The sequence below is a fragment of the Lepisosteus platostomus genome, chromosome 18 (assembly GCF_059453375.1).
Source record: "Lepisosteus platostomus isolate fLepPlt1 chromosome 18, fLepPlt1.hap1, whole genome shotgun sequence".
In the NCBI taxonomy this organism is placed as follows: Eukaryota; Metazoa; Chordata; class Actinopteri; order Semionotiformes; family Lepisosteidae; genus Lepisosteus; species Lepisosteus platostomus.
In genome coordinates this window covers 10,547,557-10,562,307 of record NC_142628.1, presented here as the reverse complement: position 1 = coordinate 10,562,307, position 14,751 = coordinate 10,547,557, and the positions used below count along the sequence as shown (strand labels likewise).

Here is a 14,751-nt window from a genome sequence, read left to right as displayed (position 1 = left end):
CCATAAATCCATTGCTGCTTCTCCTGCTATGGGTGACTCCTGGTGCTCAAATCTAATCTATTCTGGCACAGAGAAACAGGAAAGAAACCAGACAAGGAACCCAGACCACTACTGTGTGATTTCCACAGCTGAAATTGAGCTGTTACACAGAGAGTGAGAATAACCAAAAATACGAGAGGTGCCATTTCTCCTTTAAAATAATCCCAAACCGTCCAAATTGATTTAAAACAAATGACATTATCTTATAAGGATTACATAAAACGTATAAGGTTTAGATGGCTTTCTACCATATTTGGTCAATTGTTTAGTTCAGCACAAGCACATTGCAGCCGTGTACAGTACATGATGATGCTATTAATTAAACTTGGCTTCTGAACATCCTCCATACCCTATCACCGTGAGCATCAAAATTGTTAACAATACATGCTTTAATTAAATCATAAATTTTAAAACAAGAATCTCACATTACGTAAATGCCTTTGATGTACTTAACCCCTGATTGAAAGGTTTCCCTCGAGGTTGCAATTAATGCCATGATGACACAGGATGAAGGGCTGCTCCGTGATGAGCTTTTCAGGACTGAACATGAACTTTTCAAGCTACTTAATGTTATGTTCACTGCCCATACAGAAACGATACATCATGTGCATTATAAACTAATTCCTTTTCAAACATGTTACTCTTTGATCCTTTTCCAAAGGAAAACCAAAAAGGAGCTGAAGGGAACCACTTATATCAAATGCCAGTAAAACATATACACCGAAATGCTAAGATATATTGAGGAAAAAACAACAGCAATTGAAACAATTATTCAGTTATTCAAATTTCCATAACAAACACTAGATCATTATCAGAAATATGTAAAAACATTGTGGTTTCCCACACGTTTTAAAACAAATGGGAGCTCTATTCACAAACTAGATCTCAACCGGGATTAATGTACAAGCAATATATACAGTAGCTTTATCTCCAGCAAGCAAAAATGGAGCTCAGGTGCGTCCTGCACTGGTCCCATTAACCTCTCTCATCTATTAAATTACACTGCCTGGTTCAGATTTCCACTTACGCTTCAGGGGAAACGCGTCGTGTAAGGTCTGTGTTTTATGGTAATATATTTAATGTGCATAATCTATCTCACAACTAGCAACAATTAATGAGGTCCTCTACAAACAAGTAAGCAAATTGGTAACATTCCTTTGGGGATTTTTCAAGTCTATTAAATTGATGGCTCTGGAATGCTGGCATGCAAATACAGTGTATATAAGAAACAGAGACAGACAACAGCAGCAGAGAAGCATCTGTAAGATTCAGCATTAACAATAATACATATAGTAGTACCAGCTTAAACATCTTCTGATCAAATGTCTTTGATAATGGACACACAAAACACTCAAAACCAACTGTTAAAAATATCTTCATCAAGATCTACAGAAGACAAATTCTTCTGAACTGTATGTGCCTTTTAAAGGTCGAAGGTACACTTTAATCTTTACTGTATGCATTAATATAGTATGGCTCATACTGTCACAGTGTAGTTCAATTGTAGTATGAACAGCACATTTGTACCAAAAAGGGACATTTTTTCTTTACTTCATTGAAAGTATTTTTAGAACTTTTAGCATTTAGTCTTCCTTGTTCACTTGGAAGCCATATTGGACATTCTGATAGAAGTGCACAGCTAATCAATGGTATTTTTACCTCAATGTCCTTGAAACACCTGAGACTAAAAGGTAAATGAGCAGTGGACTAAACACAAGAGACTGTAAGGGGAGGACAGACTAAAGGAAACAAAAACACACCTGCGTGAAGTCTAAAACATTTTACTGCAGTACTCTGGGGGAATATTCCTCAACATAAAAGGAAAAAAAAGGGTTGCCCTTTTTTGTGATTGACAAATCACATCTTACCATTACAAAACAATTCTCAGACGTCCCTATAAAGATATCATCACTGAAATTCAATGGAATGCTGTTTAAAATACATGACCCCACTTCTGGCTCACAAAGCACTCTGAGGAGTCACCATGAAAAAGCTTTTGGGAAAATAAAACAGCACTGAGACATTAAAGCAAAAAAAAAACATGGAACCCCCCCCACCCCACAACAACTGAAGCTGAAAAAACCAAGCCTGCGTTCTCTTGAATGTCAGTGGGGTTGTGGGCAGGTCAGCATCAGATTGTCATGAGGAGATATTATGCATCTTACTGAAACCTAAAATAACTGTTCAGCCTCCTTCATGTTTGTGCACCAGACAGAGAGCTTGCGAACAGAGGACCAGAGTAAAGGCTAATTCTGTTAACCATTACAAACCTAAAATGGGCTGACACGACTGTTGGTTTAAAAATAATCAACCTGGTGTTCGGCTCTCAGAGCAGCAGCCCGGAAAGAAAAGCAGAAAGAGAGGGGTGACGTACCTGTCAGCATCCCCCACCCCCATGGACGCGTTGCGCTGTAAGGTCTCTCTCACAGCAGCCATCCCATCGGGCAGGCGGTTGAGCCGGCGTGTGTACAGGCCCAGTCCGCTGTCCGTCATGTAGCTAGACAAACAGACACACACCCCGTCAAACACAATGTGGCATTTTACACGCCTGCCTTAAATCAAGAACAGGGATAAAGTGTACATTTGATGTAGTTGTTTTTGGAATTCTTTTTTTGTACTTCTGAAATCCAAGACCAGAGGTCAGACTAAAAACATGATTCCATCTCCCCAGTTGACGGTGAGGGACCTTCTCCGTTTGAAAATGTAGCCTAAGTATTATAAACACTAAAAACCGTGAGCTGGCTTTATCATTCAATGCTGTTTTGGTAGGCTAAACAATGCAGAAAAAAATGTTATTTCCACAGCAGACAAAGACCCATGCAACATTCATGAGTCATGCTTTACTTGTAAGATTGATTACCATGACATTTAAACTTGATACATTTGAGCGTTGCATTCATTTAACTGAGCTTTTGCTTTCACATTTTGTGCCACCACAGGAAAAATTGCACCACTGTTTAAACATGAAGCTTTCTGTCCATGACTTATTAACCACTGTATGAAATTTACAGCGAATTAACGTTTTTTACAATGTAAAACAAAGATACTACCAATATAAACTATTCTGAAGGAAACAAATAATGTATGAACATTATTAATAAACTAAGTTGCTTGTAAAGGGCTATTTTCCCTTTAACTGCACAATCTTTTAAAACATATAGCTCTTCAAAGCTACGGTTAATGGGCTTCTGCTGGAAAACCTCTGATCCATTTCAACTTGAAGTAATTATCTGATTGATACCAGGGGCTGAAGTTAAAGAAATATGGGGAAAAACATAAATGTTTTATCAACAACACTGAGGGATTCCTAGAATCATTTTTCACACATTCATGCAAACACGAGTGTCGTTCATTTAAAACAGACAAAATATTTTGAGCATGCATGTGCAAACTTATTTTTCTTTAAAATGTAATATGAATTACTTTAATATAAAGTATACAAAATTTTAGATAACTTTGTTTTAATGATGAAAGAGTACTAAGGTGCTTTTAGTTAAAATAAGAATAAATAAGCAGGAGTTTTTGGCAAATCAGCTTTTAACAGTACTTCCACCAGTACCAGAAAGTGAATTTTTTGTAGCATTTTGTAACTGACCTAAACATGCTTAATTAAAATAAGATTGCACTATGGGTGCCTTTTCCACTTTCACTTTCAAAGTAATGAGATTCAAGTTACATTGCACTGCTCCTTTGTATGAGGTCTACAGTATCTAATCAAACCTACCTAAACGTTAAATGCTATAGCACATACGCCAAAATCCCATTAGAATAGAGTACATCAAAATGGTGTGGTGTCTCGGCTTTTCTCCAGGAAGTCTGAATACATTTCATCCATCATAGCACATCCTACTTTTATAACAGTCACTGACGTAAGCATTGGCACACTCAACAGTCAATAATGTTACTCACAAAATAAGTGTAATAAATATTTGTTAAGCTAAACTTCGCAATGACATCTCTTTTATGTTCCTCAGTCCTTACCAAGATCATGTCAAGAAGTTACATGCAGAATTAGAAGTCTCTTTAGAAGGGTTTACTTTACAGTGTTGAGAAACAGTTGAAGCTCACGGTTACTTAAATATTCCAATATTTGTGGTGACTTCTGAGAACACCATAACTCTGTGATTTGCTTCTTGGAAGACCCACATTAAGCCTGTTTCACTGGACAAGACACAGCCATAGCACTCTTAATGAGCCATAATATGGGTAACACAATGTCTGTGGTTCTTTATAAATATATGGAAAGCAGAATTGAACATATTTTAGGGACATAGAAATCTGCTTTTTAGCATTGTGAACCGGACAGAGATAAGATTTATCCAATAATTCACATAAACATGGACATACTTAGCAGTAGACTGAGATTGATTCTTTCAGATCAGCAAAAGACAGAATTTTTATTATAAATCCCCGTGTGAATCTGTTGTGCTGCCTGAAGCATATTGAAGCATTATTCATGTCACTAGCTAAAAACATTAAAAAGACACTTTTCTGCAAACACAACAAAATTTACTTTAATCTTTCAACACTCCTGTCTACAAAAATGTAAATGTTTTAGCAGCAGGAAGCTAAAAATGTGACTTTTTTAATAAAAAAATAAATTTAAATAAATTCATAACCCAGGCCAAAATCATTAAACTTATTTCACAATAGCAAGCCAAAAATCATATAAATTCACCATGAGCTATTTTCCTCAATAGGTGAGTTTCTTGCCGTGTTTTGTTTCACTTGTTTGTGCAATACCTTTCCTAGTAATAACACACCCTCTTTCACAAAAGCTTCAGGACAGGAAGCAAACAGCACCAGTATTATGGAAATGACCCTTCGTGACAAAGCTCTTCGTGAAATTTAGAAGAAAATGTGTAAATGGTAAACACTGGAGGTGTTCATAAGATGATTTTCTAACAAGTATCTATGGTAATCAGTCTACGAAACTGCCAGAGTTCATTTCCCAATTTCAGCTCTACATTACTGCAGAACACGAAAACAACCTTTTTGCCCCAGGTTCATTAAATTTCCACACTCAACTGAATAAATTCTATACGTAACTGTCAATTAGAATAAATTGCGTAATTTATCACACAAAACCAAATATAAACTGAACGAAATTATGCCTCGCAAAACAAGAAATACAGGTAACAAATACTGTTTGACATACCTTTCTGCATTGAACATCACAGCAATCTCTGAATACTTTTAACTCCTTGTAGATGAGATTCACGTTTTACAGAAGATGCACCAACTGAGAGGTCCAAAGTGTCAGTACTGTAAATCCCATTAATACACGTCAATCCTGGACTTAATCCTATCTTCAATTAAGTGGCTCTGTTTGGAATATTAACCACTCCTGCTCCATTTACCAATCCATGTGCTTCAATCTAATGAGTGCAGGAATGTGAGCTCTGGGTCTCTCCACACATCCTTGTCACTATGCTGAGTGGCAGCTGGCTGGGAAGACCAGCCCCAATTACTCCCACTAATGTGTGTGAGCTAGGAGGAGGGGATGCCTGGGGTAAGATCTGAATCACCTCAGCAAGTTTGTGCAGTTTTAACACAGCAAGCACAGGCAAGGAACCGAGAGGGGCACGTGGAAGAAGGTGTCATTGAGATGATGGGGGATGGATGGACACCGAATAGCCTGTGGCAGAGATTAACGAATGAGATAGACACAATAACAATATTGTCTAGAAGGGAATAGATCATTTTTCTTCCTCTCTCTTTTTAGATAGCTATGTATACTCAATGTTAACATATGCTAGCTTTTACCACTATTACTATTTGCTATGCATCATTACAGATGAGCGACAAGGTAGTATATTTTAAACACTGATGCACCGCAAACCCATTTCAGCTGCATCTTACAGCATATGTTAAAAGCAAATTAACAACTTGATTGTCAAAAATTAACCACAGAATTTAAATACAACACAAATGCACATTGCTTTTTCAAGACAATACAGCCCCCAAAAATTAAACCAACTTTTATTTTTTATTGTAGTGTGTGTGTGTGCGGGGAAGGGGGTGTCTTCCTGCACTAACGCCTATTTCAAGAATATGCAAAGGATTAACTGTTATCTCACCCCCCCCTTGGCTAATGTGATACCAGATGGGAAATGAAACCAGTTCTGAGAAGATTAAACCATTACACATCAAACACCTCCTGTTGACACAGATGATCTCTCACAGCCAATGCAGAAGAACCAGACAGACAGGTAATTTCATATTGACGGTTACAGACTGAACTCTCCTATGAACAGCTCTAGCTTTTCATGCATAAATAACAGGTGTGCACAGCAACAATTTTATCTAAGAATATCAAGTGATTACGTTGTTCTGGACATTCTAAGGAGTCCTAAAATAATATTTTCTATGAAAGACAGCAAAAAAGAACAGAAAGAGAGAACAGAGCTCAGACGATTTACAGCACACTGCTGTTGTTGCAGGATGGGACAAGTAGCCTCTTTCCACGTAAAAATTCAGACGCTCATCACACCTAAAAGTACAGCTGCAGACAGGACTCAAAAATAAACTTCTGAAAGAAGTCTATGCCATTCTTTTCTATAAAGGCACTGATTATGGTCAAAAACAATTATTTTTCTATTTGGCCAATTGTCTAAAATACAGACATATCCTTCTACCTACTGCATATTTCAGACATTTTATATACAAAGCCCCCAAATCCATCTAGCTGGCAGCTCATCTCAACAGAGACTGTCAATTTAAATGTACATCCGCAGGGCAAAATGAAATATTAAAATCGGTACCGCAGGGCAAAGAGTCCATATTAAAATTTACCATGGCAGTTCCAGTGACGAGAGCTGGACAGATCATTTAGTGGGTTTCAAACTGCTATGGGACTCTCTAGACTGTCTCGGGGTCTAAAGGGTTCCTCAAATCTCCTCTGTGGCTGACAAGGCTATTTTTGTGTGCCCCACTGTCTTACAGGAAAATTCTGGAATGGCCCTTCAGAAGAGCAGAGACATTTAATAACATTCGATTCTAAAGTTCACTGCCTTACCAAGGTTATTTGAACAGCCCAAGTCAGTGAAGATTTATCCCCCTCTAAGCCATTGTCCACTGATCCAATACAAAAGCCCTCCTCTTACAATATAAGGCTTCCCATTAACTTAGTTACTGAATAACATGAGTCTCCCTGGTGTCAGCTTGATCACAACCATAGTAGTCCTGTGTGCTGAGTGCAAGCCATTTGTTTGCACTGGCCTTAGAAAAGTCATGTCATTTGCTTTGTAAACTCCAGCTGTCCTCAAGGTCTGTTTTCATCTGCCTGATTAGTCATTAAAAGAAACAACTTCCCCCACTGTGAAAGGTCATTTATTCAGGAACATTTGGTCAGGACATATAAGAATGTAAATCGTGCTTTGTATCAGCAGCTCCATTGTGCTCTTCAACCACCTGAGAAAACCTGGCTATTGGAAACATTTAGTGCAGTATTAAAGAATACACAAAACAAAAAAATGCTGCCTCGAAATCTTCAGGCAATACTGAAATAAAAGCCTAATGTTTTCTAGTCAATTGCAGCCTACAGACTATTACAGTCTGTTTTCTAGTCTATGGCAGCAACTACATTAAACATGTATTTGATTTACATAGATTGTCCTACCCAGGACACCTTATCTTATATCAGGGACAATCCATAAAGCTTACTCCTATATTTCTTTACCACAGCAAAGAGGAGTTATCCTTATCTCCTCAATTAGTTGTTTTGTTTTACAAAAAGTAACACATAATGTGGCACATGACACCAAAGATGGAAATATATGAGATACATGCAATCATTAATGGATGTCTCTGACTATTTAAAGGCTTTAAACCTCACTTCACAGCAACACTGATGTCAATTTTAAGCACCATTGATATATTCACTGTTTTGTACTCCTTGGCTTATATTCGCATAGAATTTTAAAATTTTTACACAACTCAGCCCTCTCCTGTCTCCATGTTTCTCCTTATACCTCCTCTCCCCCTGTTCTCTCCTGCTCTGACAGTCACTTTGCAGCTCCTTCTTGCCCCTCTTTTCCCTCTTGTGCTGCTTGCTCTCCTCCCTTGCACCCCCCTGTGGTAGACCAGGTACAACAGGACTGCCTGCGTCCTCCTGGGACCAACCTTCAGATCTTAAAATTCATCCCTGAACTTGCTATACTCTGATACAATATAATATCCTTGCATTCCTTAACAGATGGATGTATACACTATTTGCCTGTGTAACCCTGCAGTAATAAATACAATAAAATGAATGTGTTATTTCTTATAGCCCTACAACTGTTTTGTATAAGGATATCGGCTAAGTAGCAGGAAAAGCAATAGCTGTTTAAATATCTTAATTCATTTGAACACCGTAATCCGCAAGCTTCCCCGGTTGACATCAGAAAAACGCAGAGCTTTGAACAAAACCCATTGTTACCCATCATAAAATGATGCTAATGTGAAATACAATTTAACAACAAGGAATCATGAGCGGAGGATAAAATATTTTAATATGGCTGCACGAGATACGTTACTGATTGTTCTCTTTTCATTTACATAGCGCAAGGTATTAATTGGCATTCAAAAGAATACACACTGTGTATCACTAACTCAAATGTCCTTTGGCTCATATCCCCAAAATCTCCAGTAAATTAGGCCTTCATACACATATTTAGGCTCTGCCAAAAATATTTCCCATGGCCTATATTTTTTAAGAGCATTCTGAAAGGATTATTTTTACTAGGCACTTCTATATTTTAGTCTCATAAGAACTTGGCTGTCTTGTCCTCTGTGTTGCCAGTTAAAACAAATGTAAGTAGATGGGCATCAATACAAGCTAAACGGAAAGCAAAACCCTCTGAAAAACCAAGGTGCTTTTTCTTCATCCTGTACCCTATTTATAAAAAAAAACACTTTCTTCTTTGTAATGGCATTTTTTAACTCCAGTTGGAAAAATAAGGCAAGCACAAAGAAAAAAACTGAAAATATTAGACTTCCGTTATAATCAAAATTACACAAACTTTATGAATAAAGAATGGCCTTGCCATTAGCACATACATTATAAGCTCGTGCTCAGACATTACCACAGAGATTAAATGAAGAAACTTTCTAAAATGTGACCTAGGAGCTAATCAAATTTAAATAAAGATAAGTGGAATTCAAATGAACCAGAAAGCATCAGAAGAAATAAACCAACCAAGAAAAAATTATTCATAGTGATTTTCTTTCACTACATCTCAATTTGCCTGGTATGCAAAACAAGCACACAAACATTGCCATCTTGTGGTTGGATTTAATAATTATTTTTTTTACATTAGCAATTTGTCCTTCATATAACATGGAGAACCAGTTAGTTGCGCCTTTAGCAAAAAAACTATTTGTATATTGATTTGTGTTAGCTAGGCTTAACTGGAGAGAACCTGTGGTGTCACTATGGTTACGGCTGTAAACTTCCCGCCAGAACTGACAGCTGATGCCAACTGGAAAAACATCACTGTCTTGGGAAGGTCCCGTTTCAACTCACCCGCTGGTAACGTCATCGGTCCTGATGTTCTTCCCCAGTACATCCCCATCGCTCATGTACCCTGTGGCATCCATGTTGATGCCCTCTAAATCCAGCTCGTCGGCCTTGTCCGCGAGGTCGGTGCTGCACACCGCGCTGCCCCGGGACGCCAGCTGCCTCCTGAGCGGGGCCGAGTACAGGTACCTCCCGGATTCGGAGCTGATGAAGCGGCTGGCGTTGCCTCTGGGCGGGTAACCGTTCCCCATGGAGGGGGCGTCCCCGGCCTGCAGCCGGGGGCTGGACTGCCCCAGTCGCCACGACAACGGCGTAGGCCGGGCCGTCAGGCTGAGGATGCTGCGGCCGCTGATCTCCGTGGTGACGTTGCTGTCGAATGTGGTCTCCAGCGTGCTGGAAATGAAGGCAGAAAGGGCAAAGCATTCGCATCACGCAGCCAGCAAGACACACGCACTTGTCCCAGCTTATCAGACAGCTCGTCATTCCTTTTTCCATTTGCGCTTTTGGGTTTCGGCCTTTGTTTTACATGACAGAAAAGAAAAGATGAAAGAGCAGGCATATACAAAACAGAGCTTTAGCTTTGCAATAATTTTCACGACAGGGGAGCTAAGAATAGAAAAAAAGCAAATACTGATATACGGGCCTTTTATGTTTTCCCTATTACTGGAGGTTAATATATTCCTGTCTGCCATTTCTAAAGGTTTGCACACTAGGAACCAGATACATTACCAAAAACAGACAGCCATTTCAGCGAGCCTGTTAGCATCTGGCCACTGGCCAAGGTACAGGGAACTTTGGCTTTTATGTCACTGAATTTATTTACGACTGTGATATATCGAATACATAGAATTAATTATTTGGTTTCTGGTCTCAAATACTTAAAAAGCTTTTTAGGTTGAACACACCTACAAGCAAATCATATTTGCATATATAGTACTTACAGCGTAATTAAATCGAACACTTCCAATAAATAAAAAAACACAGGTTAAAATGAGTTTATGGAACATTCTAAGCAGAGCAGATCTTTGGGTAAAATATCCCTTTATAACCAAATATGGGAAACTCTTGCTGTACTGACTGGACTACTGATTGCAATGTGCCACAAAAACAATACAGATATAAACAAGTAGAGAGTTAAAGGGTCAACAGTCAGAATCAAAAGAATTCACTCTGTTCTGCGGGAGTCCAGATTGAAACCAAAAGCCACTTTTTAAACAATAGCTTTGGCTGCATTTCAGATTCTTTCATTCAGATAAAAAAAAAACGCTACTGAAAATATCAGCTGGCACTGTAGAAGCTTCGTTCTTCCCATTTCATCTTCTTGGGAAACAGAAAAAGGCTTTTGTAACAGCAAACCACAGGAGTCCACTTTAACCAGTCTAGCACAATTTCATGCTCGAGTTATGGGACAGAAACTCCGAGATGTATGAAGAGGACATTTTCAAAACAAGACCCCTGATGCATACAGAAACTGTGAGCGCTTATATCGCTTAAAACTCTGATGGCTAACGAGTGAATGAGCTGATGTCTACTATCAAACTGCATGATGATTGTAATGTACTGTTATTGAGCTTCTAATGCCAGGGCATTTCTAAAGGCACATTTTATAGTGACATATTGTACTGTCACTAGGAACAGACCACAAAGAGACTGTTGATAATTGTTGATAACTGCTGACTGCCAACGCTGCATAAATTGAACCTTTGCTTGCCTGATGTAGTAAGCTTTGCTAGTCTAAAGAGACGTTTATGCTACTGCAGCTAACTGCTTCCTTTAACAGACATTAGCTTGGAAAACACTAATTCTAAATGGACAGTAGATGGCAATCTCCACATTGCCAAACCCAACAGTTAATTCCTTCCAGATTGTAGTGCTCAGCATTTCAAATTAGTATCTCTGCCCACAGGAGCAATGAAACTTATTACCAGTACAAATAGCACCACCCACAGTTTCTCTTTAAAGTCGTCACACAACATTTGTCCTCCACAGCCTAGAAAACCCTTTGATAATTTATGACCCCAAGAGGGGCTACTGCTACCGATTCAACTTCTGATTTTAACTTTTAGCTTGCCATGTCGACAAAGACGGAGATTCACTCAGCGCACATTGACAAAATGCCAAGTGAAAATCATTTGAAGTTGGTGCTGGGATGAATCTGGGACAGACCTGTGGGTTATCTGAGTTCCCCGTAAACTGGACATGGTCTCCTCCAAGTTCTGTCGAAGGTCAGCGATGTTTTTAACGGTTCGCAGCCTTCGTGCCTCTGGGTCTTCTCCTGAAACAAATTGAAATTGTTACACAGATCATTACAGCTGATTGTTTACAGCAGTCTGATCGAAAACCATGACTAACAGAGCCATCTGCTGGCTATAGGTTGAACGTTCCAGCAACCAAGTACAAGGGCACTTAAACTCATGGGTTACTATAAAAATACAGGTTCCAAAAAGTTAGTTATATGAATAAGAGGATATAATAAAGCAGGAGCGAATGAAATGGATCATTTGAAAAATGTCAATATGCAAACTCACTCTAAGTCATTAATCTGTTATACTGTATAAATGATCAAACCTACTTTTCTAGTATTGTGATCAAAGGTGCAAACTTAACCAGAGTCAAACAGAAGATTATAGCATTTGGACAGTGGAAGGGTCCCTGTTGTGACATTGTAGTAACTGCAGAATTTAAATTTAGCCTTCCAGGAAGCTGAAATTACACAAACAATTCCACCCATAGTTCTAAACCTTGTAAAGAAGTGTGATGATTGTTCAAGGTCAGCTACATAAAAAAAGTACATTTTAAAAGCTTGCCTCTCAAAAAAAGTCTCCATAACGGCAAATATTATCTGACTTGCTCTCTCTTTGCCTTATTTCACTTTAAGAGAATCTAGCCTTTACACTTTTGCCTGTGGATAAGAACTAACATTTCACTTACGTTCAAATTTCTGGTAAATATCGAGCATTGTCAGCAATATCTCTTCATTCAGACGAGCTATTCCATCCCAGACGCAAGTCTGCTGTACATGGAATTGATATAGCCGGGTTCTCTTGGTGGGATCTATGCTGACATTTTGCCATGTTACCCTTTTGGTAGCAGATTTTGTCCGTTCGGTCTCTGCGTTGCTTTTCCTGCTGACCGGTGGCCTACAGCTGCCCTTTGGCATAACTCCGCTCCTCTGTCCACCTGCCACGCCAGCTGAAGGCTGCTTTAGGATTCCCAATAACTTTGGCGCAGTGAAGACGGGGTCAGGTACCTGACACACAGGTGTGCTGTTTAATGGCCTGGGCTGGAGACTGGACTTGCTGAGCCCAACACAGCTCAGCGACAACTTTGACTTTGAAGGAGTTCTGTTCTTCACTCCAGTCTCGTTTTGCAATCGTTCTGTAGAACAGCCACTATGTTTGATTACAGCCGCCTTCTCTTTCTGACGACGCATTATTCTTCTTTCACAAACGAAGCGAACAGGGAAGGAAAGGCACAGGCAGGTAACCTCTTAATCCTGTGCTTTTTTCGGCAGGTCGTTTCTGATGGTTACATCGGTTTGCCCCGCAGTGGAAGAAGCTGGATATCTCCTTATATTTAAAGTCAGAGCAGAACTTTTTAGCCCCCTCTTTGATGCTGAATATTTTTTGCCCTTGCTGAACAGCAGCGAAGTGCGGCTCAAGCTGGAGAAAGCTGCTACCTTGTTCGGAAAACGTTTATGTCCAAGGGCTGCTTTTCGTGCAGCTGAGGCCAAGGACTGCTTTAACAGACAGCAAAAAGTCCTGTTGGGCCGGCCAGCCAGTCACACAGAGCCTATCTTGTGTAAGAATCCTTAGCAACTATATGACATCACCAGAGTCTTTCACTCTCACTCAGCCTTTAACATGCAGATTAGCCCCTTTCTTCCTTTCACCCCGTTTAGCCTTTATTTCCAGGCTGTCATGGCACTGGAAGCTGCGCAGGGCACAAAACCCAAATAACTTGCGCTCAGGCTCACAGGCATGTCTATTCAACCCGCTGGGGTTTTACTTATTAAATCAGTCAAATACAAAAAAAAAGCTTCACCTCAGTTCACTTAAAAAAAGCAATAAAAGTTGCCCAGCATTCCATTCAACCTTCCTCTGTCTGTCACTCCACAACACATAGACGTCAAAATCACAAACTGCTCAGACAAGCACAGTTCAGAAAAGGGCGATTGTTTAGTGTGTACAAATATAACTGAATTCACTATTTAGCCAATTTCCTCAATGTTATACAGAAACAAGTTTTTTTTTATTACAGGAAGGGAAATGGACTGTTCAGAAGCAGCCAGAATCAAACTGTTTAACATTCAAGATTTTAATGTGCTCCATTATATTATTGCATGTGAGTGAGAACGACATTAATATTTTAACTTCAGCCAGACACCTCCATGTTGTCTGAATGGACTGGTTCACCTCTGCTCTCCATAACTGTCACAGTGAATTAGGAGATTACTCCCAGGTGACAGCTCTGAAAAGACTGCCCTCTGCTGGAGGTTTCGAGGCTTCTGCTCTAACAGAGACCTAAAGAAACAGGAGTGGACACACAACACGAGGCACTGAACAAGCCGCTACCATCAGACAATGCAAAGACCACTTTCATCACTTATCATCACTTGCAAAAAAAAATACATTTGTGAGAAAAAGGAATAAAATGCTTATCAAATTTGTGTTGCCTAAGCGTGGTATTTAAAGCTATCGCTCAGAAAAGTGACATATTCAAAACACTATAGAAGCCCACGTTCAATATCAAATCCATGTACAGGCATCCTGCTGAACACATCTTGCATTCCAGCACTACATGCATTTAGTCTCTGAAAGCAGAAGGGATAACACACAGACAGCTCCACAGGCCTACCTGCAAGATCCTCCACACAGGGTTGTCCTGGTTTATTGTAGGTTGCAGGATCCACATTGCCTCCTCCTGACCCAGACTCAGTCATTGTATTTCCCTCAATGTCTGTCTGTGACCTACAAACCCAGTAAAAGTATGTTTTCAATGCGGGAAGAAAAAGCTCGTACCAACTTACCCAGAGTGCTTCCTACCAAAGCAGACTCATTTTACATAATTCATTAGTCCCATGTCGTGCTACGTCCTGCTAACAGAATGGTTCATCCATCCATACAAATCTTCTAGACATAGTTAAGCACTTCTGGGCTGTAACTGTGCTTCTAGGATAAGAAATATTCATTTAAAATGATCAAAAACCT

General features: G+C 39.4%; 1 protein-coding gene across 10 annotated transcripts in view; it reads right to left on the bottom strand.

The window, feature by feature from the left end:
• Nucleotides 1-14,751, bottom strand: part of LOC148645645 (neuron navigator 2-like) — a 222,482-nt gene that overhangs the window by 54,555 nt on the left and 153,176 nt on the right. For all 10 annotated transcript variants that reach the window (XM_088611776.1, XM_088611782.1, XM_088611780.1 and 7 more), the window contains 4 exons: nucleotides 14,399-14,511; nucleotides 11,708-11,816; nucleotides 9,548-9,934; nucleotides 2,414-2,536 (listed from right to left, as the gene is read on the bottom strand). In XM_088611776.1, the coding sequence (XP_088467902.1) occupies nucleotides 2,414-2,536; nucleotides 9,548-9,934; nucleotides 11,708-11,816; nucleotides 14,399-14,511 (732 nt within the window). The remainder of the gene's footprint in view (nucleotides 1-2,413; nucleotides 2,537-9,547; nucleotides 9,935-11,707; nucleotides 11,817-14,398; nucleotides 14,512-14,751) is intronic.